Here is a 22438-nt window from a genome sequence, read left to right as displayed (position 1 = left end):
CAATTGGTTCCCTGGATTCAGATTCAAACCCTCGGCCATTACAGGAGCAGGGCCTGGATCCTGTCCCAAAGAGACACAGTCACCCCCAACAGGGCCTCCCAGCCGAGATCCTGGAGAACCCCAACGACCAGCCAGCCCCACCCCTCCTGGGGCTGCACAGGGATCTGGCCATAGGCAGGGCGAGGGGCTTCACCCCTTGGACCTTCACCCAGGTCACCCAGCCCCGAAGCATCTGGTGAGGCTGCACCAGCCGGGGCCTGACAACAGTTCTCCCTGTCACAGGGTCTCACCACCCCAGGCAGGTCTCACCATTGACCATCACCTTCCGCTCCTGCTGGGGGTCCGAGCGGCCTGAGCCCAGGAGACTCCATGCAGACATATATGCCGGGGCCAGGAGTGGGAGCCAGCCGGCCACCCCGCCCATCTGGCTGAACAGCTCCATGGCCTGGGACCCAGGAAGGGGGCTAGACACCGGAGCCTTTCCACAGGGCCAGCCTGGTTCCAATTCCCAGCCTCCCAAAGGCCGCGAGACGGGCTTCTATAGCCCCGCCCCCTCCTTAACCTGGGGAAGAAACTTCGTGTCGAGGTTCCCTGTGGAATTGGCACCAGGTCCATCCCCACTCACCCCTGGGTGGGTCCTTCTGCCTCTCAGCTCAGCCATCGCCAGTTCCTGCTGCCTCTGTCTCTCCTGCTGTTCTGCTTCATGCCTGTCCTGTCTCTCATGCTCCTCTGACTCCTTCCATCTCAGCTCCAATTCCATCCGTCTCAGATCCACCGATGGGGAACCCGGTGGAGACCCCCGGCTGGTCGGGGACATGGGTCTGCAGGGCACCCGGCTGCTCCCAGCCTCTCTCGCGGCCCCAGCTGGGTCAGGAACCGGCTCCTTAGAGCGATGATCCTCCTCTTCCAGCTGAGCAATCAGCTGGGCCTTAGTGAGCTTTCCACTGCGCAGCCGTCTCTCTGCACAGCTCCACAACGTCCTTCTCAGGGAGATGGTTATCGGCCATCTCCACGCTGGTCCCAAGTGGTCACGGACTCACAGGCTGTGCTCTCTCCGCTCCCCATGGTCCCTGGGAGGAACCATTCAGTGCAACACCCCTTCTCGGGGGGCCACCCTCTCTCGGGGTTACACCGTAGGTCCCTCCGCCTCCTGGAACCGCACGATTTGGAGCCTCCAGCACGCCTGGCTCTCGCTCATCCCCCTTCGTCTTACTGCTTCCCAGTCACTTACTGCAGGAGGCTCTGTCCCTGGGGTGCAGTTTATCCCACTACTGCCACCAGTTGTCCCGGCGTCCCCGGGCGATGCTCGGGAACTGCTCCCTACGAAGCCAGCCGGGACTCTGGGGGAGCCTCCTCTCGGAGCAGACTGTCTCCAGGGCAAGAAGCTTCCACAGCTTCCACCTTCCTGGGTCTGACCCCGGAGCATCCAGCATCCTCGTCCCCCCGGGCGCTTCCCGCAGTGAGTCCGCCCGGGCGGGGTCCTGGGGAGCCCAAGGGCCCTGCCCCCCGACTCCACAGCCAGACGTGACTCTCAGCCAGCGTAAAACAGAAGGTTTATCAGTCGACAGGAACCCAGCGTAGAACAGAGCTTGTTAGCACAGAAATCAGTGACTTTCAGCCAAGTCCATTTTGGGGGAAGGGGAGCCCAGAGCCGGGGCTCTGCCCCCCCCACCCCCCCGCGCCCCAAGCCAGACAAGACGGACCCGCTTCCAGCCGCCTGGCCCCGGCCCTGCCCATTGCTCCTCCCCCGGCCTTTGTCTCCCTTCGGGGCCAAGAGTCAGCTGGTCGCACCCCCCTCCTGGGTCTCAGGTGACGAAGGGGCGGCCAGAGCATCCCTGCAGGCAGCTGGAGCAGCCCCCCCAAGTCACAGCCCCCTATTCCCACCACCTAGCCATGGTGCAATGCACAGGGGAACAGGCACACACAGCATTCATGCAGAACAGTAAGACTCACACACAACATAACAAGGGGAAATCCCCACTCCATCACATACCCCTTACCGTAACCATAAATATAACCCTAACCTTAACTATACCCCAGCCATAGCCATGACCATAACCATAAGCTCCCAACACACACACACCTTCTGCATCGCCAAGAACACCTACCAGCAAAAGCTGAGGGGTGCATCTCCCCAACACCCCACCCCATCCCTGACATCCCTGTCCCTACCCACACACCTGGGCACCCCCCTCATCCTTCCCACCCCCTAACTGACCCCCCAATTCAACCCATCTCCCTCCCACTCCAGTCGTCCCCTCACCCCCTCCTTGTCCTGTACCCCTTCCCCATCCACCCTCCCAGACCTAATGCCCCCTCCTGTCCTGCCCACTCCTCTCACCCCTTACCCCTCCCTCCAATTCCAGCCACCCCATATCTCCCTCACACCCCCCGCCACCCCCTACTGCTGCCTGCTAACCCCTCTTCTCTCTTTCAGACCGAGAAAACCAGTCCATCCTCATCACGTGAGTACCTACCATCCCCCACCCACCCCACCCTCTCTCCCCCTGGGGGGCCCAGCTGCTTCCTGACCCCCTGCGCCACCCCCCATCACTCGCCTCCTTCTCTCTCCCCAGCGGAGAATCCGGCGCAGGGAAGACGGTGAACACCAAGAGGGTCATCCAGTACTTCGCCAGCATCGCGGCCATCAGCGACCGCAAGAAAGAAGGGACCAGCGCCAACAAGGTGAGACCTCCGCCCTGATGCTGCCCCGCCACAGACCCCCCATGTTGTGAGCTCAGTACCCCACTGCTGCAAGCTTCCCCGTGACAGTGCCCCACAGCGGGTGGGGTGGGGAGGATCTGCAGCCAGTTCTAACCTCCCCCTCCTGTTTTGTCCCCAAAGGGGACCCTGGAGGATCAAATCATCCAGGCCAACCCTGCCCTGGAGGCCTTTGGCAACGCCAAGACCGTGAGGAACGACAACTCGTCCCGATTCGTGAGTATCCGGGGAGTCTCGGCGCGGCAGGGGGGTGAGATCTCTGGGGTGTTTCTGTGGGCGTGGCCAGGGGCTGTACCTGGGCGAGAGGGAGGCTGGAGGGCTGAGGTGTCTGTGTGGGGCTGGGATCACAGCCGTCAGCTTCCTCCTTTCCCCAGAGGTGCTCAACCCCCCTCCACCCCAGGCCTCACCCCCACTTCACCCCTGCCCCCAAAGCCCCACCCCACTCTGCCTCTTCCCACCCTCTTCTGCCCCCTCCTCCCAGCATGCCCTGTCCCCGCTCCTCCCCCGCCCCCCGGAACCTCCTGCATGCCCCCAAACAGCTGATCGCAGTGGGCAGGAGGGAGAGGGGTTGATTAGTGGGGTCGCCCATGGGTGCTGAGCACCCATGAATTTTTTCTGCTCCAGCCCTGGTCACAACAGGGAGAGAGGGTCTGTGGGGCTGGGTTAGGAGGCATCTGTGGGGCTGTCCTTGATGTATCAGCCCCCCCACACACACACACCTGTCACATTCTCTTCCTCTAGGGTAAATTCATACGGATCCACTTTGGGGCGACAGGAAAGTTGGCTTCAGCTGATATCGAGACCTGTGAGTGAGACGAGTGGCAACGTTCTCAGCTCTGTCTGTCTCTCCATCCACATCTATCTATCTATCCCCACCCACCCACCATCTATCTATCTATCTATCTATCTATCTATCTATCTATCTATCTATCTATCTATCTATCTATCCCCACCCACCCACCATCTATCTATCTATCTATCTATAGCTCAGGGTTTAGCTGATCGCCATATTTGGGATCAGGAAGGAATTTTCCTCCAGGGCAGATTGGCAGAGGCCCTGGAGATTTTTCGCCTTCCTCTGCAGCATGGGGCATGGGTCACTTGCTGGAGGATTCTCTGCACCTTGAAGTCTTTAAACCACAAGTTGAGGACTTCAGTAGTTCAGACATAGGTTAGAGGTTTGTTACAGGAGTGGGTGGGTGAGATTTTTTGGCCTGCATTGTGCAGGAGGTCAGACTAGAAGATCATAATGGTCCCTTCTGATCTATCTATCTATCTATCTATCTATCTATCTATCTATCTATCTATCTATCTATCTATCTATCTATCTATCTATCTATCTATCTATCTATCTATCTATCAGATCTCCTGGAGAAATCCCGGGTCATCTTCCAGCTCAAGTCGGAGAGGAACTATCACATCTTCTACCAGATCCTGTCCAATCAGAAGCCAGAACTTCTTGGTGAGTCAGTGAGGGGGCAGCGGTGGGAATGATGCCCCATGGCAAGTTGCTCTTCTCTGAGTCCAGGATCAGGGCCCACTGTGGGCTCTGAGGAAATCCTGGAACTAATTCCAGCCATTAACCAACCAACCTTCCTTCCTTCCTTCCTCCCAACCACCCCATCTCCTGGAGCAGACATGATGCTGATCACAAACAACCCTTACGACTACAGCTTCATCTCCCAAGGAGAAGTGACAGTTGCTTCTATCGATGACTCCGAGGAGCTGATGGCCACCGACGTGAGAGATGATGGGCTGGGGGAAGGAGCAGGGAGAGACCTGGCCTCAGGATCCTTGGGGCAAGGCTCCACTGGGAGATGATACATGATGGGGTGGGGGGTAGTTACCATGACAGGAAGGGTGGGTGTGTTGACAGACATCTGTGAGGATGGATGAAGAGTTGAGTAAATGGATGGATAGCTGAATGGCTGGCTGAACAGATGGATGGCTGGCTGGATGGATGGATGGGAGGAAGGGTGCGTGTGGGGATGGATGGATGGGAGGAAGGGTGCGTATGGGGATGGATGGATGGATGGGAGGAAGGGTGCATATGGGGATGGATGGATGGATGGATGGATGGATGGGAGGAAGGGTGCGTGTGGGGATGGATGGATGGGAGGAAGGGTGTGTGTGGGGTGGATGGATGGATGGATGGATGGATGGATGGATGGGTATCTATAGGGAATAGTGGATGGGTGGTTGGTGAGTGTATGGATGGCTAGACGGGTGCGTATGGGGAAAAATGGATGGACAGTTGGTGGGTGGATGGAAGACTGTGTGTGGAGAAGGAGGGACAGATGGAGGGTGGGACGATGGAGGGAGGGAGGGACGTGTGTGGTGACAGATGGATGGACAATGGCCTGGAAGGACTAAAGGGTCTCCAAGCCCCTTGAAGCACATCATGCAGCGTTGGGGTTGGAGGAGAGGCTGCCCTGAACCTGACGCTCCATCCCTTCCCTCCCCCCGCCTGGGCCCCCAGAGCGCGTTCGACGTGTTGGGCTTCACGCCCGAGGAGAAGGTCGGGGTCTACAAGCTGACGGGCGCCATCATGCACTTCGGAAACATGAAGTTCAAGCAGAAGCAGCGCGAGGAGCAGGCCGAGCCCGACGGCACCGAGGGTGGGCAGGGGGCAGGCACGGGGCAGGGATGGATCATGAGAGACACCGCTGGGGAGAGTGAGCCATGCAGGGAGGGGACCACTGGGGACATCCGGGATTGCAGAGGGAGGAGAGACCACCAGAAAACAGCGGGAAGATCGAGGGAGTGGGGGGGACGCTCGGCAGGAGGTGGGGTGCAGGGACCTCAGTGGGGGGTGTTCAAGGGGGCTGAGGGGATGGTGGTGGGGGTAGGGACCACCGGGTGGCGGTCGGGGAGGCGGCAGGAGGTGGGGTGCAGGGACCTCAGTGGGGGGTGTTCAAGGGGGCTGAGGGGATGGTGGGGGGGGTAGGGACCACCGGGAGGCGGACAGGGAGGAGGCAGGAGGTGGGGTGCAGGGACCACAGTGGGGGGGTGTTCAAGGGGGCTGAGGGGATGGTGGTGGGGGTAGGGACCACCGGGAGGCGGATGGGGAGGAGGCAGGAGGGGGTGTGGTCACACGCAGAGTTGGGGGATCACTGCCCACGTCTCTCCACCTGCAGATGCGGATAAATCCGCCTACCTGATGGGGCTGAACTCGGCCGACCTGCTGAAGGGGCTTTGTCACCCCCGGGTCAAGGTGGGGAACGAGTACGTCACCAAGGGGCAGAATGTCCAGCAGGTGAGACCCCGCTGCCCTCCTCCCTTTCTTCCTCCTTCCCTCCCTCCCTCCTTCCCCTCCCTTCCTCCTTCCTCCTTCCCCTCCTTCCTTCCCCTCCCTTCCTCCCCTCTTCCCTTCCTCCTTCCCTCCCTCCCTCCTTCCCTCCCTTCCTTCCCCTCCTCTCCTTCCTCCTTCCATTCCTTCCTCCCCTCTTCCCTTCCTTCCTTCCTTCCTCCCTTTCTTCCTCCTTCCCTCCCTCCCTCCTTCCCCTCCCTTCCTCCTTCCCCTCCCTTCCTCCTTCCTCCTTCCTTCCTTCCTCCTTCCCCTCCCTTCCTCCCCTCTTCCCTTCCTCCTTCCCCTCCTTCCCTTCCTTCCTTCCTTCCTTCCTTCCTTCCTTCCCCTCCTTCCTCCTTCCTTCCTTCCTCCCCTCTTCCCTTCCATCCTTCCTTCATCCCTCCCATCCTTCCTCCCCTCCTCACTTCCTTACTACCTCCCCTCCTTCCTTCATCCCTCCCTCCCTCCTTCCTTCCTTCCCCTCCCTTTCTTCCTCCTTCCATTCCTTCCTCCTCTCTTCCCTTCCTCCCTTCCTTCCCCTCCCCTCCTTCCTCCTTCCCTTCCTTCCTTCCCCTCCTCTCCTTCCTCCTTCCTTCCTCCTTCCATTCCTTCCTCCTCTCTTCCCTCTCATCCTTCCTTCATCCCTCCCATCCTTCCTCCCCTCCTCACTTCCTTTCTCCCTCCCTTCCTTCCCTCGTCCTTCCTTCCTTCCCTCCTCCCTTCATCCCTCCCTTCCTTCCCTCGTCCTTCCTCCCCTCTTTCCCTCTTCCTTTCGTCCTTCCATCCTCCTTTTTTCCTTCCTTCATCCCTCCCTCCCTCCTTCCGTCCCTTCCTCCCTCCCTCCCTCCCTTCCTCCTTCCATTCCTTCCTTCCTTCTTTCTTCCTCCCTCCCTCCCTTCATTCCTTACCTCCTCCCTCCCCCTTCCTTCCTCCCTGCCTCCTTCCTCCCTTTCTTCCCCCTTCCTCTCTTCCTCCCTCTCTTCCTCCCTCTCTTCCTTGCTCTCTTCCTTCCTGCCTCCTCTCTTCCCCCTCTTCCCTTTCTTTCTTTCTTTCTTTCTTTCTTTCTTTCTTTCTTTCTTTCTTTCTTTCTTTCTTTCTTTCTCCTTCCCCAGAGCTCACACATGTCTCACCCCATTCTTTTCTCCTCAAACACTTTCTCCTCCTCCCTATCTCTGATGTACCCCGGCGACCCCTGCAGGTGTATTATTCTACTGGAGCCCTGGCCAAGTCCGTGTATGAGAAGATGTTCAGCTGGATGGTGACCAGGATCAACAACACCCTCGAGACGAAGCAGCCGCGTCAGTATTTCATCGGAGTGCTGGACATTGCTGGCTTTGAGATCTTCGATGTAAGTGATTCCCCCAGCAGGGGACGCTGTGGGGAGCAGGGCAGGGCACTGGCTATGGGGGAGCCCCTGGCTATGCCACCTCCAGCCTCTCCCAGCAGAGGGTGCTGTAGGAAGTGCTGGCTGTGGTGCAGTTCCTCCCTTCCTCCATTAGGTGGCTCTATAGAAAAGCACCACCTGGTAGGCACAGTTACACTCTGGTATGTCTTCCCCAGAAGCCTCTAGTGCAGTGGTTTTCAAACTGCGGGTCACAACCCACTACTGGGTCGCAGAATGTAAGGCACTGGGTTGCAGCGGCTTTGGTCAGCACCACCGACTGGGCAGTAAAAAGTCCCATCAGTGGCGCTGCCGGCTAAAGCAGGCTAGTCCCTCCTGTTCTGACATGGTGCTGAGCCCCAGAAGTGGCCAGCAGCAGGTACGTCTCCGAGGTGTGGGGGCCATGGAGCATCGCACACTGCTCCCACCAGAAGCACTGACTCCATACTCCCATTGGCTGGGAACCGGCCAATGGGAACTGGGGGGCAGTGCCTGGGGTGGGGGCAGTGCCTGAAGACAAGAGCCTTGCGGAGCTGCTTGCACACCTCCACCTAGGAGTTAGACCTGCTGCTGACCGTTTCCGGGGCAGAGCGCGGTCCGTGGTGCCAGGGCAGCAGGAAGCCTGCCTAGCCCCCCTGTTGTGCCGCTGACTGGGAGCCACAGTAGGTAAGCCCATGCCCCACCCCTGTGCCCCAATCCCCTACCCCAGCCCTGAGTCCCCCCAGACCCAGAACCCCTCCTGCACCCCAAAGCCTGCACCTCCAGCCCAGAGCCCTGACCCCCTCCCACACCCCAACCCTCTGCCCCATCCTAGAGCCCCCTCCCACACCCTGAACCCCTCATCCCCAGCTCTATTGGGTCAGGGGCATCAACAATTTTCTTCAACTGGGTCCCCAGAAAAAAAGTTGGCAAACCACTGAGCTATGGGCTCTCCATAGCAGGGGGCTCTTTTGTTCTCACTTCTCTCTTGTTCCCCAACCTCCTCCCCAGTTCAACAGCTTTGAGCAGCTCTGCATCAACTTCACCAACGAGAAGCTGCAGCAGTTCTTCAACCACCACATGTTCGTGCTGGAGCAGGAGGAGTACAAGAAAGAGGGGATCGAGTGGGAGTTCATTGACTTCGGCATGGACCTGCAGGCCTGCATAGACCTCATTGAGAAGGTACCTCTCCCTGAGATAGCCCCCTCCTGGCATCCCCTGGAGGGGAAAGGCCCCATATCCTAGAGCCTGATGGGACCCAGCCCATCCCGAGCCTGATGGGACCCAGCTACAAGTGGTGGGTTCAGAACAGGTTGGCTCTCCTCCTCCTGCCCGGGGCGCTGGCACCGCAGCACACCCAGCGCGGCAGAGGGCAGCGGTCGGCAGGTGCGGGGCACGCAGCCAGTGGCGCCATGCCAAGCCCATGGGCAGGAGGCAGGGGCGCTGACTCAGGGTCGGGGGAGGGATCGGGGTTGGGTCAGAAAACAACTTGACCCTCTTGGGCTCAGCATGGGTGGACCTGGGCCCAAGCTGCATCCAGGTCTGGCATAAAGAGACCTCTACCATGTCCCATTCCTCACCTCCTTGAGGCAGCCAGGCTCTTAATCTTAAATCTGAACTCTCTCTTTTACTTTCCCATTCTTTCTTTTCTATTCTCTCTCTTTTCTTCTTGATCTATCCTTCCCTTCGCTTTTATTTTCCTTCTCTCTCATTCTATCCTTTTCTTCTTTCCCTTCCTCATTGTATTAAACTCTTCTCCTCTTCTGCTCATCCTTTCTCTCTTAACCCTCCTTATATCCTTCCTTTCCTTTCTCATGCTATCCATCTCTTCTCTCACTCTACCCTCCTTTCTCTTCTCTTCTCTTCTCTTCTCTTCTCTTCTCTTCTCTTCTCTCTGTCCCCCCACCAGCCCATGGGCATCATGTCCATCCTGGAAGAGGAGTGCATGTTCCCCAAGGCGACGGACATGACCTTCAAGGCCAAGCTCTACGACAACCACCTGGGCAAGTCAGGGAACTTCGGCAAGCCGCGGAACATCAAGGGGAAGCCGGAGGCGCATTTCTCCCTCATGCACTATGCCGGCACAGTGGACTACAATATCACTGGCTGGCTACAGAAGAACAAGGACCCGCTCAATGAGACAGTGGTGGGGCTCTATCAGAAATCCGCCCTTAAACTCCTTGCCCTCCTCTTCGCCAACTACGCTGCGGCCGAAAGTGGTGAGAAAACAAGGCAGGGTGAGAGAGAGAGATGGAGGAATGGGAGAGGGTGTGGAGGGAGGTAGGGAGGATGGAGCAATTGATGAAGGCATGGAAGTAGAGAGGGATGGAGAGACAGGGAGAGGATGGATGGATGGATGGATGGAAGATGGGATGGGATATAGCTGGTTGGATGGGTGGAAAATGGATGGATGGTTGGATGGATGGATGGATGGAAGGACTGAATGTGGCTGGATAGGGGGATGGATGGAGGGTTGGATGGAGGAATGGATAAGAGGAGGTTTGATAGATGGAAGATAGAGGGGATAAATGGATGGAGGAAGCGGGGAGGGATGGGGAGGAGGGATGGTTGGTTGGAAGGAAAGTGCTTGGATGGGGGGATGGATAGGGAGGATGGATAGGAAGTATTGATGGGAGCTGAAGAGAGGGATGGGGGCACAGATGGATGGATGGGATGAGAGAGAGACCCAGCCAGGTACAGAACAGCCTCAACCCCCCAACTTACCCCCTCCCTCCTCGCCCCTCTCATGCCCCCTTTCCTGCGCTCTCTCCCCTGCAGGCGGCGACGGGGGGAAGGGGAAGGGAGCCAAGAAGAAAGGCTCCTCCTTCCAGACAGTCTCAGCACTGCACCGGGTATGAGGCCCCGACACCCTTGATCCTGGGGAGGCTTTTGGGGAGGGGGAATCCCAGAAAGGGGAAGAATTCCCATTAGGGGAGGGAGGTGCCCATGGGGAGGGGACATATACCTGGATGAGGGTGTCTCACCATGAGGGCTTCCCTGGGGTGGGGGTTACCTGGGTCATTGCCCCACTGTACCGGATACTGACCTCACCCCCCGCCCCGGGCACCCCCCGCACCGTCCTCTTGCCCGTCCCCACCCTCAGCCCCTCCCAGGGTGACCAGATCTCCCGATTTTATAGGGACAGTCCTGACTGTTGGGTCTTTTTCTTATATAGGCTCCTATTCCCCCCCCCCCCCCCAACATTCCGATTTTTCACACTTGCTGTCTGGTCACCCTAGGAGAATCTGAACAAGCTGATGGCGAATCTGAAAACCACCCACCCCCACTTCGTACGCTGCATCATCCCCAATGAGCGGAAGGCGCCAGGTGAGGGGGTGGGGCTGTCTGGGAAAGGGGCGGGGCTAATGACAAGGGGTGTGGCTACAGAATAGGGAAGGTGCTAAGAGAATGGGGTGGGCCTTGGAGGGAGGGGAGGGGCTCAAGGATAACAGGATAGGGCAAAGGGTGGGGCTCAAGAAAGGGGTGTGGCTATGGAACATGGGAGGGGCTAAGAGAAGAGGGTGGAGCTAAAGAGCTAGGGGAGTGGTTAAAAGATATTGGCATGTGGCTAATGACTATGGGAAAAGGGGTGGGGCTAAGAGATGGGACTATGGGGGGATGAATGACAAAGGGGGCAGGGCTAAGAAGCAAATGGTTGGGACTTATTTCTCATGTACAGGGCTAAGAGGAAGGGGAGGGGCTTAGGGGAAGGGGTGGGGCCAAGGGATTGGGTGGGTAAAATGTTGTGGGTGGGGTTGTGGGGAAGGGGCTAGAGATGGAGAGAGTGGGTGGGGCTAAGGGGCAGGACCACCACTGACCTGGGGTAACCGCCTCTCTTCCCACCGAAGGGGTGATGGACAACCCCCTGGTGATGCACCAGCTGCGCTGTAACGGGGTGCTGGAGGGCATCCGCATCTGCCGGAAGGGCTTCCCCAACCGCATCCTCTACGGGGACTTCAGACAGAGGTGGGTCTGCCCCCCCCAGGGCACTGCTGCAGGGGAAGCTCGCAGCATCACGGGACGGGCTCAGAGATCCAGGGTCACTAACGATCCCCTCCCCCCAGGTACCGTATCCTGAACCCCGCGGCCATCCCCGAGGGCCAGTTCATCGACAGCCGCAAGGGGGCGGAAAAGCTGCTGAGCTCCCTTGATATCGACCCCAACCAGTACAAATTCGGGCACACCAAGGTGAGGGGGAGGAGCCCGTGTGGGTGGGTGGAGCATCTATCTACCTATCTATCCCCATCCACCCCCTCTATCTATCTATCTATCTATCTATCTATCTATCTATCTATCTATCTATCTATCTATCTATCTATCTACCTATCTATCCCCTCTATCTATCTATCTATCTATCTATCTATCTATCTATCTATCTATCTATCTATCCCCATCCACCCCCTCTATCTATCTATCTATCTATCTATCTATCTATCTATCTATCTATCTATCTATCTATCTATCTATCCCCATCCACCTCTATCTATCTATCTTTCTATCTATCTACCTTTCTTTCCCCATCCACACCCTCTATCTATCTATCTATCTATCTATCTATCTATCTATCTATCTATCTATCTATCTATCTATCTATCTATCTATCTATCTATCTATCTATCTATCTATCCCCATCCACCCCCTCTATCTATCTATCTATCTATCTATCTATCTATCTATCTATCTATCTATCCCCATCCACCCCCTCTATCTATCTATCTATCTATCTATCTATCTATCTATCTATCTATCTATCTATCTATCCCCATCCACCCCCTCTATCTATCTATCTATCTATCTATCTATCTATCTATCTATCTATCTATCTATCTATCTATCTATCTATCTATCCCCATCCACCCCCTCTATCTATCTATCTATCTATCTATCTATCTATCTATCTATCTATCTATCTATCTATCTATCTATCTATCCCCTCTCAGGTGTTCTTCAAGGCCGGGCTGCTGGGGCTGCTGGAAGAGATGCGGGACGAGCGCCTCTCCCGGATTATCACCCGTATCCAGGCCCAATCGCGGGGACAGCTCATGCGCATTGAGTTCAAGAAGATCTTAGAGCGCAGGTGAGAGGGGGCACGGACCCTCCTGTGCCAGTTTGAGTGGAGCTGAGCAGAGGGCTCCTTTGGGAGACCCCCAAAGAGAACGCAACTGGATGGGTCCGGCCCCACACACTCACCCATCTGGGACCTCCCAGAGCAGCAAAATCAGTACGGCCATTGGGTGGAACAAGTTGGTTGGGTCCCAGCGGAGGGCTCAGCCTCTCTGCCTTCCAACTGCCAAGCTGTGAGCTCTGAGGATGCCCATCAGGGCCCGGATCACCCTCAGCGGTTCTTTCTGCCGCCATGCAGGGACGCCCTGCTGGTGATACAGTGGAACATCCGGGCCTTCATGGGGGTGAAGAACTGGCCCTGGATGAAGCTCTACTTCAAGATCAAGCCGCTCCTGAAGAGCGCTGAGACGGAGAAGGAGATGCAGGTGAGGTCAAAGGGTAGGAGCGGGGGCTGCAGTGACCCTGGGGAACTGGATTATCTGGAAGAGCTCAGGAGATAGAAATGGGCACTAGGCCCATGGCAATTGCATGGGAGGTAGCTCAGATGTGACTGCTCAGGGACAGAGTGGGGATCAAATGCAAGTCAGTCAGGAAAAGGAGGTGAGTTCTAGGTTAACCGTTTGCAGAGCTGAGTTCTAGGTTAATGCAACAAACTCAGGTTCTTGTTTTAATGCAACCTCTGGTGGGTTCTAGATAGACTGGAACTGCTTGGTTATGGATTGGGCTCTAAATCAAATCCAAAATGGAGTTGTGTTCTAGGTCAGTTTGAATTGATTGGGATGAGGGGCTGAGTTCTAGGTCAAAATAGCCTGTAGTGGTGTTCTAGGTCATCTGGAACTGTTTGGTTTGATAAACTGGGTTCTAGGTCACATGCAGCTCCAGCTGCATTCTAGTTCAATTGGGCCTATTCAGTTTGAGGAGTTGGATTCTGGGTTAGCTAAAATTGGCTTTAGGGATGTGTTCTAGATCAGCGGTCCCCAACGCGGTGCCCACGGGCGCTATGGCACCCACCAGGGCATCTATCTGCGCCCGCGTACTGGCCCGTGGACAAGCATCTGCCAAAATGGCACTGAAAAGCAGCGTCATCAAGAGACGTCGCCGCCGAAATGCTGCTGATTTTCAGCGGCATTTCAGCGGTGACGCCTCTTAACGTTGCCGCTTCTCGGTGGCATTTTGGCGGATGCTTGTCCGCTGGCCACGGTCCTCGGTGGCTCGTCATCCAGTGCCCGACAGACGAAAAAGGTTGGGGACCACTGTTATAGATCATATACAACCACCAGCTGGGTTCTTGGTCAACTGGAACTACCTAGGAAAAGGAGCTGATACCTAGGCCAAATGCAAGACACAACTTTGTTCTAAGTCACTAAATCCTTGGCTGAGTTCTAGGTTAACTGGAAGCCTTTGGGGAAATTACTTGGGTTTTAGGTCAAATGTAGCTGCTCAGAAGAAAGAACTGAAGGCAGCCCAATGCAGATGGCTGCTCACCTGGGATGGTGGGTTCAGTTCTGGTTTCACTCTGGCAGTAAAAATTATTTTGCTCAAGGCGAGATGGAAAAGACTGTAACTGTTTAACGTAGCTGTAGATCGGGTAGATGGATGAATATTGCAGAGGGAGGGATGGAGGGATATATATATGGGAGGACTGATGGATGGATGGATATTACAGAGGAAGGAAGGGCTATATGTGTGACTGGATGGATGGGTTCATAGACGAATACTGCTAGATGGGTCCAGGGTAGGGAGGAGGGGTGGGATGCGGCGATACTGGCCTATATGGTCCTTTTGGTCTAATCCTTTCCCTGCCCCTGTGCAGACCATGAAAGAAGAGTTTGGGCGCCTGAAGGAGGCACTAGAGAAGTCGGAGGCTCGGAGGAAGGAGCTGGAGGAGAAGATGGTCTCTCTGCTGCAGGAGAAGAATGATCTCCAGCTGCAAGTGCAGGCTGTGAGTGATGTGGTTCCCTCTGCCCCAGATCTTTGGGTTGGGTTGGGTTGATTGATCTCATGAATGGTTGGACTTTACATGATGGGGGTCCCCACCTTGAACCCCTTTGAGCCCCTCAATCCATGGGTGAGCCCTCAGTCCTTCCCTTCCCCAGTCTGTGAATGACAGGGTACTCGAACCCGATCTGAGCCCCACACCTCCCAGTGGGAAGCTCTGAGCCCTGTTCCCCCAGCTTTACATAATGGGAACCCTCCACACCAAATCTTGTCTAAGCCCCATAGTCCAATGGGGAGCTCTCAGCCCTGGCCTCCATGCCATGAGCAATGGCAGCCCCATAGACCCTATGGCTGGACCCTAGCCCTAACTCTAAGATCAGACACCCAACCCCCTACTCCCTTGTCCCTTACATTTCTTTCTTTCTTTCTTTCTTTCTTTCTTTCTTTCTTTCTTTCTTTCTTTCTTTCCCTCATCCTCCACTTCCACTCACAGGAGCAGGACAACCTGAATGATGCTGAGGAGCGCTGTGACCAGCTGATCAAGAACAAGATTCAGCTGGAGGCCAAGGTGAAGGAGCTGACAGAGCGAATGGAGGACGAGGAGGAGATGAATGCTGAGCTGACGGCCAAGAAGAGGAAGCTGGAGGATGAGTGCTCGGAGCTCAAGAAGGACATTGATGACCTGGAGCTGACCCTGGCCAAGGTGGAGAAGGAGAAACATGCAACAGAGAACAAGGTGAAGACGTAGACGGGATGAGTGGCTTCAAGGCTATTTGGGTTGGGTTGAGTCTCCTCACGACTGATTGGGTGAGGCTGAGTTGCATGTCCTCAAGGTTGGTTGGGTTGAGTTTAATGTCCTCAAGGCTGATTGAGTTGGGTTGAGTTCACACAGGTCATTTGGGTTGAGAAAAAAGTGAGGACCCCACCTGAGATATCGCATTTGGGACCAGGCGCATTAATCCCAGAATCCTCACATCCCAGATTCCTTCTCCACCAGGTGAAGAACCTGACAGAGGAGATGGCTGGTCTGGATGAGATAATAGCTAAACTGACCAAGGAGAAGAAGTCTCTGCAGGAAGCTCATCAGCAAGCACTGGATGACCTGCAGGTGGAGGAGGACAAGGTCAACTCTCTGACCAAAGCCAAACTCAAACTGGAGCAGCAGGCAGATGATGTGAGTACATCCTGGACCCCAAGGAGGCAGTTACCTGCAGGGAGCAGGGTCAGGGGACTCAGTAGGGGTTACTCTCCATGCACAGTCAGTGCTGACCACAGTGTCTCAGCACAGCGCTAGGGGTTGGATTGAATGGTTGGGTTGAGTGTCCTCAAGCTTGGTTGGGTTGGGTTGAATGTCCTCCAGGCTGACTTTGGGAATGCCTGGGAGATGAAAGTTTTACCAATAACACACCTTTTTCTCTCTCAGTTGGAGGGCTCCCTGGAGCAGGAGAAGAAGATCCGGATGGACCTGGAGCGAGCCAAGAGGAAGCTGGAAGGGGACTTGAAACTGACCCAGGAGAACATCATGGATTTGGAGAATGACAAGCAGCAGCTGGAGGAGAAGCTGAAAAAGTAGGAGGGTTGTTCTTTGCACAATCCAATGTGCTCTGGAGCACAGGGGGGGATTCATCTCTCTAAATCTCTTTGCAGGAAGGAGTTTGACATCAACCAGCAGAACAGCAAGATAGAGGATGAGCAAGCCCTGGGCCTGCAGCTCCAGAAGAAGCTGAAGGAGCTGCAGGTGGGTGCCTTTCTCTTGCTCTAGAATGCCCCTCACTTCCCTTCCAGAACTAGAGAAGCTGCTCTGGAATGAGCTGCATCATTTTTGTTCTAGGAGACTCCTCAATACCCAGACAAGAGATTGTCCCTTTTGGTGCTGCTCTAGCATAAGTGAGTGCTTGGGTTCTAGATGGCCATTTTAGCACCAGTCCAGAGCTGAAAGGCAATATACCTTCTGGAACCTCGTGTTTGTGCATGTCTAAAACAAAATAGTGTGTCTTGTTTCTATCATTTTCCTCTATTCCACTCTAGAACCAGAGGGTCTCTGCCTGCATGGGGTACTTTTGACATCACTCTAGAACTAGCTATAGAACTCCAATTCTAGGTTCATGCTCCCTATGCTTTGGAACCCAGATTCCCCATTCTGGTCTAGAACACTAGGTATTCAAGATTGATCTGAGGAAACTGTTTTATTTTGTTCTCTCCAGATTGAACAGGAACCCTGTGTCTTTCTGTTTCTAGAACCCAGATTTTTAATCTGATCTAGACCACAATGTTCCAGATGTGGATTAGGACATTGTATAACTTTACACCCATACCCACATGTTCCTGCCTGCTCTAGAGTGTGTGATGTTCTAGGCCTGTCTAAGCCCGTGGGTCTCTCTCCGGCTGCAGGCGCGCATCGAGGAGCTGGAGGAGGAGCTGGAGGCAGAGCGCACGGCCCGGGCCAAGGTGGAGAAGCTGCGCTCGGACTTGTCGCGGGAGCTGGAGGAGATCAGCGAGCGGCTGGAGGAGGCGGGCGGCGCCACCTCGGTGCAGATCGAGCTGAACAAGAAGCGGGAGGCGGAGTTCCAGAAGATGCGGCGGGACCTGGAGGAGGCCACGCTGCAGCACGAGGCCACGGCCGCCACCCTGCGCAAGAAACACGCTGACTCGGTGGCCGAGCTGGGCGAGCAGATCGACAACCTGCAGCGCGTCAAGCAGAAGCTGGAGAAGGAGAAGAGCGAGCTCAAGCTGGAGCTGGACGACATCAGCTCCAACGTGGAGCAGCTGCTCAAAGCCAAGGTGCCCCGGGGGCAGGCCCAGGAGTAGAGAGGGAGGGGCCAGGGCTGACGGAAGAGGCCAGGCTTGGAGCATTTTTTCTTCCTTGCTTTCCTTCTTTTCTTTCATTTTTTCATTTGTTGAATTTTTTATTTGGTTTGTTTTCATTTCTGTCTTTAGTTCATTTTTCTTTCATTCTCTTTTTTCTTTTGTTCTTTGGTTCTTTTTCTTTCATTCATTTCATCTTCTTAATTCTTTTGTTGTTTCATTCCTTTCTTCTTTTTTGTTTCTTTCTGTCACTCTTTTGTTATTTTTCATTTCAACTATTGTTTCTTCATTCTTTCATTTTCTCCTTCCTTTCTTCTATTCCTTTGTTCCATTTCCCTCACTCTTTAATTCCTTTGGGTTTTTCCTTTCACTTTTTTTCCTTCTTTCCTTTCTTTCTTCAATTCTTTTGTTTTTTCTCTTTCTTTTTTCTTTAGTTCTTTCATTCCTTCTTTTTACTTTCACTCTTTCATTCTTTTTCCATTCATTCTTTTTCAGCCTTGCATTCTTTCAGTTTTTAGGGGTTATTTTTATGCATTCCTTACTCGTTTTTTTTCAGTTGCTCTTTGGGGTTTTTTGGGTCCATTCTTTGTTCATTCATTCCCCCACGTCTCCACCCTTCCCGCCCAGGTCAGCCTGGAGAAGCTTTCCCGCACGCTAGAGGACCAGACAGCTGAGCACCGGGCCAAACTGGAGGAGACGCAGCGAGCACTGAATGACACCAGCACCCAGAGAGCCAAACTGCAGACAGAGAATGGTGAGGCCCCTCCCTCGACAGCACTGGGGCTCTGCCCCACCCCCATCCTAATGTTCATCTTCACTCTAACCCTAATCTGAACCCTACCCCAACTGTTACCTTGGTCTAGTACCAGCATTAACTACTTGTCCTAAACCCAGCCACCATCCTAACCCACTAACCCCGATTATATTCCTGACCCTAAACCACTAACCCCTGATTATACCCCTGACCCTAACCCACTAACCCCTGATTATACCCCTGACCCTAACCCACTAACCCCTGATTATACCCCTGACCCTAACCCACTAACCCTGATTATACCCCTGACCCTAACCCACTAACCCCGATTATATTCCTGACCCTAACCCACTAACCCTGATTATACCCCTGACCCTAACCCACTAACCCTGATTATTACCCTGACCCTAACCCACTAACCCAATTATACCCCTGACCCTAACCCACTAACCCTGATTATACCCCTGACCCTAACCCACTAACCCCGATTATATTCCTGACCCTAACCCACTAACCCTGATTATACCCCTGACCCTAACCCACTAACCCTGATTATACCCCTGACCCTAACCCACTAACCCTGATTATACCCCTGACCCTAACCCACTAACCCTGATTATACCCCTGACCCTAACCCACTAACCCCTGATTATACCCCTGACCCTAACCCACTAACCCTGATTATACCCCTGACCCTAACCCACTAACAACTATTATATTCCTTACCCTAACCCACTAACCCCTCAATAGACCCCTGACCCTAACCCCTGATTATACCCCTGACCCTAACCCACTAACCCTGATTATACCCTGACCCTAACCCACTAACCCTGATTATACCCTGACCCTAACCCACTAACCCTGATTATACCCCTGACCCTAACCCACTAACCCTGATTATACCCCTGACCCTAAACCACTAACCCTGATTATACCCCTGACCCTAACCCACTAACCCTGATTATACCCCTGACCCTAACCCACTAACCCCTGATTATACCCCTGACCCTAACCCACTAACCCTGATTATACCCCTGACCCTAACCCACTAACCCTGATTATACCCCTGACCCTAACCCACTAACCCTGATTATACCCCTGACCCTAACCCACTAACCCTGATTATACCCCTGACCCTAACCCACTAACCCTGATTATACCCCTGACCCTAACCCACTAACCCTGATTATACCCCTGACCCTAACCCACTAACCCCGATTATACCCCTGACCCTAACCCACTAACCCTGATTATACCCCTGACCCTAACCCACTAACCCCGATTATATTCCTGACCCTAACCCACTAACCCTGATTATACCCCTGACCCTAACCCACTAACCCCGATTATATTCCTGACCCTAACCCACTAACCCCTGATTATACCCCTGACCCTAACCCACTAACCCCTGATTATACCCCTGACCCTAACCCACTAACCCCTGATTATACCCCTGACCCTAACCCACTAACCCCTGATTATACCCCTGACCCTAACCCACTAACCCCTGATTATACCCCTGACCCTAACCCACTAACCCTGATTATACCCCTGACCCTAACCCACTAACCCCTGATTATACCCCTGACCCTAACCCACTAACCCCGATTATATTCCTGACCCTAACCCACTAACCCTGATTATACCCCTGACCCTAAGCCACTAACCCCTGATTATACCCCTGACCCTAATCCACTAACCCTTATTATACCCCTGACCCTAATCCACTAACCCTGATTATACCCCTGACACTAACCCACTAACCCTGATCATCACTGTAAGCTTGACCCAACCTTTGCCCTACCCTATTCTCTGCCCCCACAGGTGAACTGTCCCGCCAGCTAGAGGAGAAGGAGGCCCTGATCTCCCAGCTGACCCGGGGCAAACAGTCCTACACCCAGCAGATGGAGGACTTAAAAAGACAGCTGGAGGAGGAAACTAAGGTGATATGATAGCAGGGGGCTGCGGGTTGGGAGTAAGGGGCACCAGCAGAGCTCGGGGGGGCAGGGCTGGGCTAGCAGGGGGCTGCGTGTCGGGAGTGAGGGGCACCGGCAGGGCTGGAGGGAGCCCAGGGCTGGGCTGGCAGGGGCTGCGGGTCAGGAGTGAGGGGCACCGGCAGGGCTGGGGGACAGGGCTGGGCTGGCAGGGGCTGCGGGTCGGGAGTGAGGGGCACCGGCAGAGCTCGGGGGGGCAGAGCTGGGCTAGCAGGGGGCTGCGGGTCGGGAGTGAGGGGCACCGGCAGGGCTGGAGGGAGCCCAGGGCTGGGCTGGCAGGGGTTGCGGGTCGGGAGTGAGGGGCACCGCCAGAGCTCTTCGTCCCCCACGCCAGGCGAAGAACGCCCTGGCCCACGCGCTGCAGTCGGCCCGGCACGACTGCGACCTGCTGCGGGAGCAGTACGAGGAGGAGACGGAGGCGAAGGCCGAGCTGCAGCGCTCGCTCTCCAAGGCCAACTCCGAGGTGGCGCAGTGGAGAACCAAGTACGAGACGGACGCCATCCAGCGGACGGAGGAGCTGGAGGAGGCCAAGTGAGTGGCGGGCGGAGCCGTGCTGGGGGGATGCTCCAGGCTCTGTCATGGTCCCGCCCGTTTTCCCAGCCTCTCGGCTCATGTGCCGCCTTCTTACTGGCTTTTCTCCTTGTGTTCTTGCGTCTTTTCATTCTTCGGGTTTTTTCATTCCTTCCTTTTCAACGTTCTTTCTATCCCTTCCCCCGTCACTCTTACGTCCTTTCTTCCTCCCTCCCTTATTTCTGTCCTCATCTCTCGCTCTCCATCCCTCCCGCCCCGTTTGCCTGGTGAGTGGCCCCTGCTCGGCCCTGGACAACGGGGTTCTCAGCTGCTTCCTCTAACAGGGAAGCTTTTGGCTCGGGTTATATTTTCACTCGCGGTGTATAAGACGAGCAAAAAGCTTGTTGGTTGGAGGAGAGACACCCCCCCCCCACCACGTGTCCTCCACCCATGGTTCCAGCACTAAGGTAGGTGGGAGCCCTTCTCCAACATTAGCCAGACCACCCTATGGAACGTAGCGTTCATTGTAGATCAGTACAGACCCATCCTCTGGAATGGCAGGGAATATCAGAGAAACCTCACCACTTCTTTCACCTCTGCTCAGGACGTTGTAAGCTGGGAGATTTGTTCTAGAATAACAGGTTGAATCTGTGTGGCTCTTCTGGAAAGCAGTCCTAGAACAGTCTAGAACATCAGATACAAGGTCCAGGCCTGACCCCTGTAGGCTCCCTGATCTGCACATAATGATGGGCCCTTGGAGCTTTGGGCTAGAGCATTCTACATGGCCATCTAGAGAACCAGTGCTGGGACCCAGGCCAAACCTTCGTCTGCACCCAGCAGGCTCTCATTTGCCCCAGACTCTCACAGAGGAGGCTCGGAGCTCCACCCTGGGGAAGGTCTAGAACAGTCTAGATCGTCCTTTAGAGCCTGAGGGAGGGAGGTACCGGCCAAGCCTGCAGCCCTACCACTGCACGCTCAACTGGGGCCTACGCTGGCTTGGCCTCTGATCTTGAACCTCAGAGCAAATTCTAGCTGCCCTGATCCAAAGTGGGTCTAGAAAGCTGTGAACAGATGAGGGATGGGGGCCAACACCACAAGAGTGGGGTGCTCCATGCTGGGATTGTCCAGAGCCTTAGACAGGAGACCAGAGTTGATTTCTGTCTAGAATGGTCTAGAGTGTGAGGATCCAATGCACCAGGCCAGTGTCGCAGGGATTTTCTGCTGGGGAGCCCCTGTAACTCCAATCCCAGAGGGGAGGGAAAGGGGTTAGGCCCCTCCCTAGTGACCGACAGTGTCTGTCACCCCCCCGTGGCAGGAAGAAGCTGGCGCAGCGGCTGCAGGAGGCGGAGGAGGCAGTGGAGGCCGTGAACGCCAAGTGCTCGTCGCTGGAGAAGACCAAGCACCGGCTGCAGAATGAGATCGAGGACCTGATGGTGGACGTGGAGCGGTCGAACGCCGCCGCAGCCGCTCTGGACAAGAAGCAGAGAAACTTTGACAAGGTGGGACAGGGGGGAGAGAGAGAGAGAGGATACAAGAGGAAGGAAGGAAGGGAGGGAGGAAGGAATAATTTAAATAGAAAAAAGGAAAGAAAGAATAGAATCACAAATTATTAGGGTTGGAAGGGACCTCAGGAGAGCATCTAGTCCAACCCCCTGCTCAAAGCAGGACCAATTCCCAAATGGCATCCTCAAGGATTGAGCTCACAACGCTGCGTTTAGCAGGCCAATGCTCAAACCACTGAGCCATCCCTCCCCCATACCAGAGAGCAAAGAGAGAACGAATGCAATGAGTCAAGGAACAAAGGAAGAAAAGAATGAAATTGAGCCAAGGAGAAAAAGCAAACTGAGGGCACAATGAGGGGAAGAAATAGGGCAAAGAAACAACAGAGGAATGAAGGAAGGAAATAATGAAAATAAAGCAAAGAAAGAGATTAAAATTGAGCCAATAAATGAATGAAATAGGGTCAAGGAAGAAATAAATACAGCAATGACAGAAAGGAAAAA

General features: G+C 54.9%; 1 protein-coding gene across 1 annotated transcript in view; it reads left to right on the top strand.

Moving 5' to 3' along the window:
- Positions 1-22438, top strand: part of LOC120380517 (myosin-6) — a 34963-nt gene that overhangs the window by 5620 nt on the left and 6905 nt on the right. The window contains exons 4-30 of the mRNA XM_039498280.1: positions 2438-2465; positions 2577-2685; positions 2845-2937; positions 3463-3526; positions 4085-4183; positions 4358-4461; positions 5201-5339; positions 5859-5977; positions 7209-7358; positions 8382-8552; positions 9280-9589; positions 10149-10222; positions 10610-10697; positions 11219-11336; positions 11435-11558; positions 12311-12447; positions 12733-12859; positions 14248-14376; positions 14866-15108; positions 15370-15546; positions 15796-15941; positions 16020-16110; positions 16764-17153; positions 17805-17931; positions 19756-19874; positions 20260-20456; positions 21751-21934. Coding sequence (XP_039354214.1) covers positions 2438-2465; positions 2577-2685; positions 2845-2937; positions 3463-3526; positions 4085-4183; positions 4358-4461; positions 5201-5339; positions 5859-5977; positions 7209-7358; positions 8382-8552; positions 9280-9589; positions 10149-10222; positions 10610-10697; positions 11219-11336; positions 11435-11558; positions 12311-12447; positions 12733-12859; positions 14248-14376; positions 14866-15108; positions 15370-15546; positions 15796-15941; positions 16020-16110; positions 16764-17153; positions 17805-17931; positions 19756-19874; positions 20260-20456; positions 21751-21934 — 3857 coding nt within the window. The remainder of the gene's footprint in view (positions 1-2437; positions 2466-2576; positions 2686-2844; positions 2938-3462; positions 3527-4084; positions 4184-4357; positions 4462-5200; positions 5340-5858; positions 5978-7208; positions 7359-8381; positions 8553-9279; positions 9590-10148; positions 10223-10609; positions 10698-11218; positions 11337-11434; positions 11559-12310; positions 12448-12732; positions 12860-14247; positions 14377-14865; positions 15109-15369; positions 15547-15795; positions 15942-16019; positions 16111-16763; positions 17154-17804; positions 17932-19755; positions 19875-20259; positions 20457-21750; positions 21935-22438) is intronic.

Source organism: Mauremys reevesii, linkage group 13 (assembly GCF_016161935.1).
Source record: "Mauremys reevesii isolate NIE-2019 linkage group 13, ASM1616193v1, whole genome shotgun sequence".
NCBI classification, from domain to species: Eukaryota; Metazoa; Chordata; order Testudines; family Geoemydidae; genus Mauremys; species Mauremys reevesii.
This window is presented reverse-complemented; position numbering and strand designations above follow the sequence as displayed.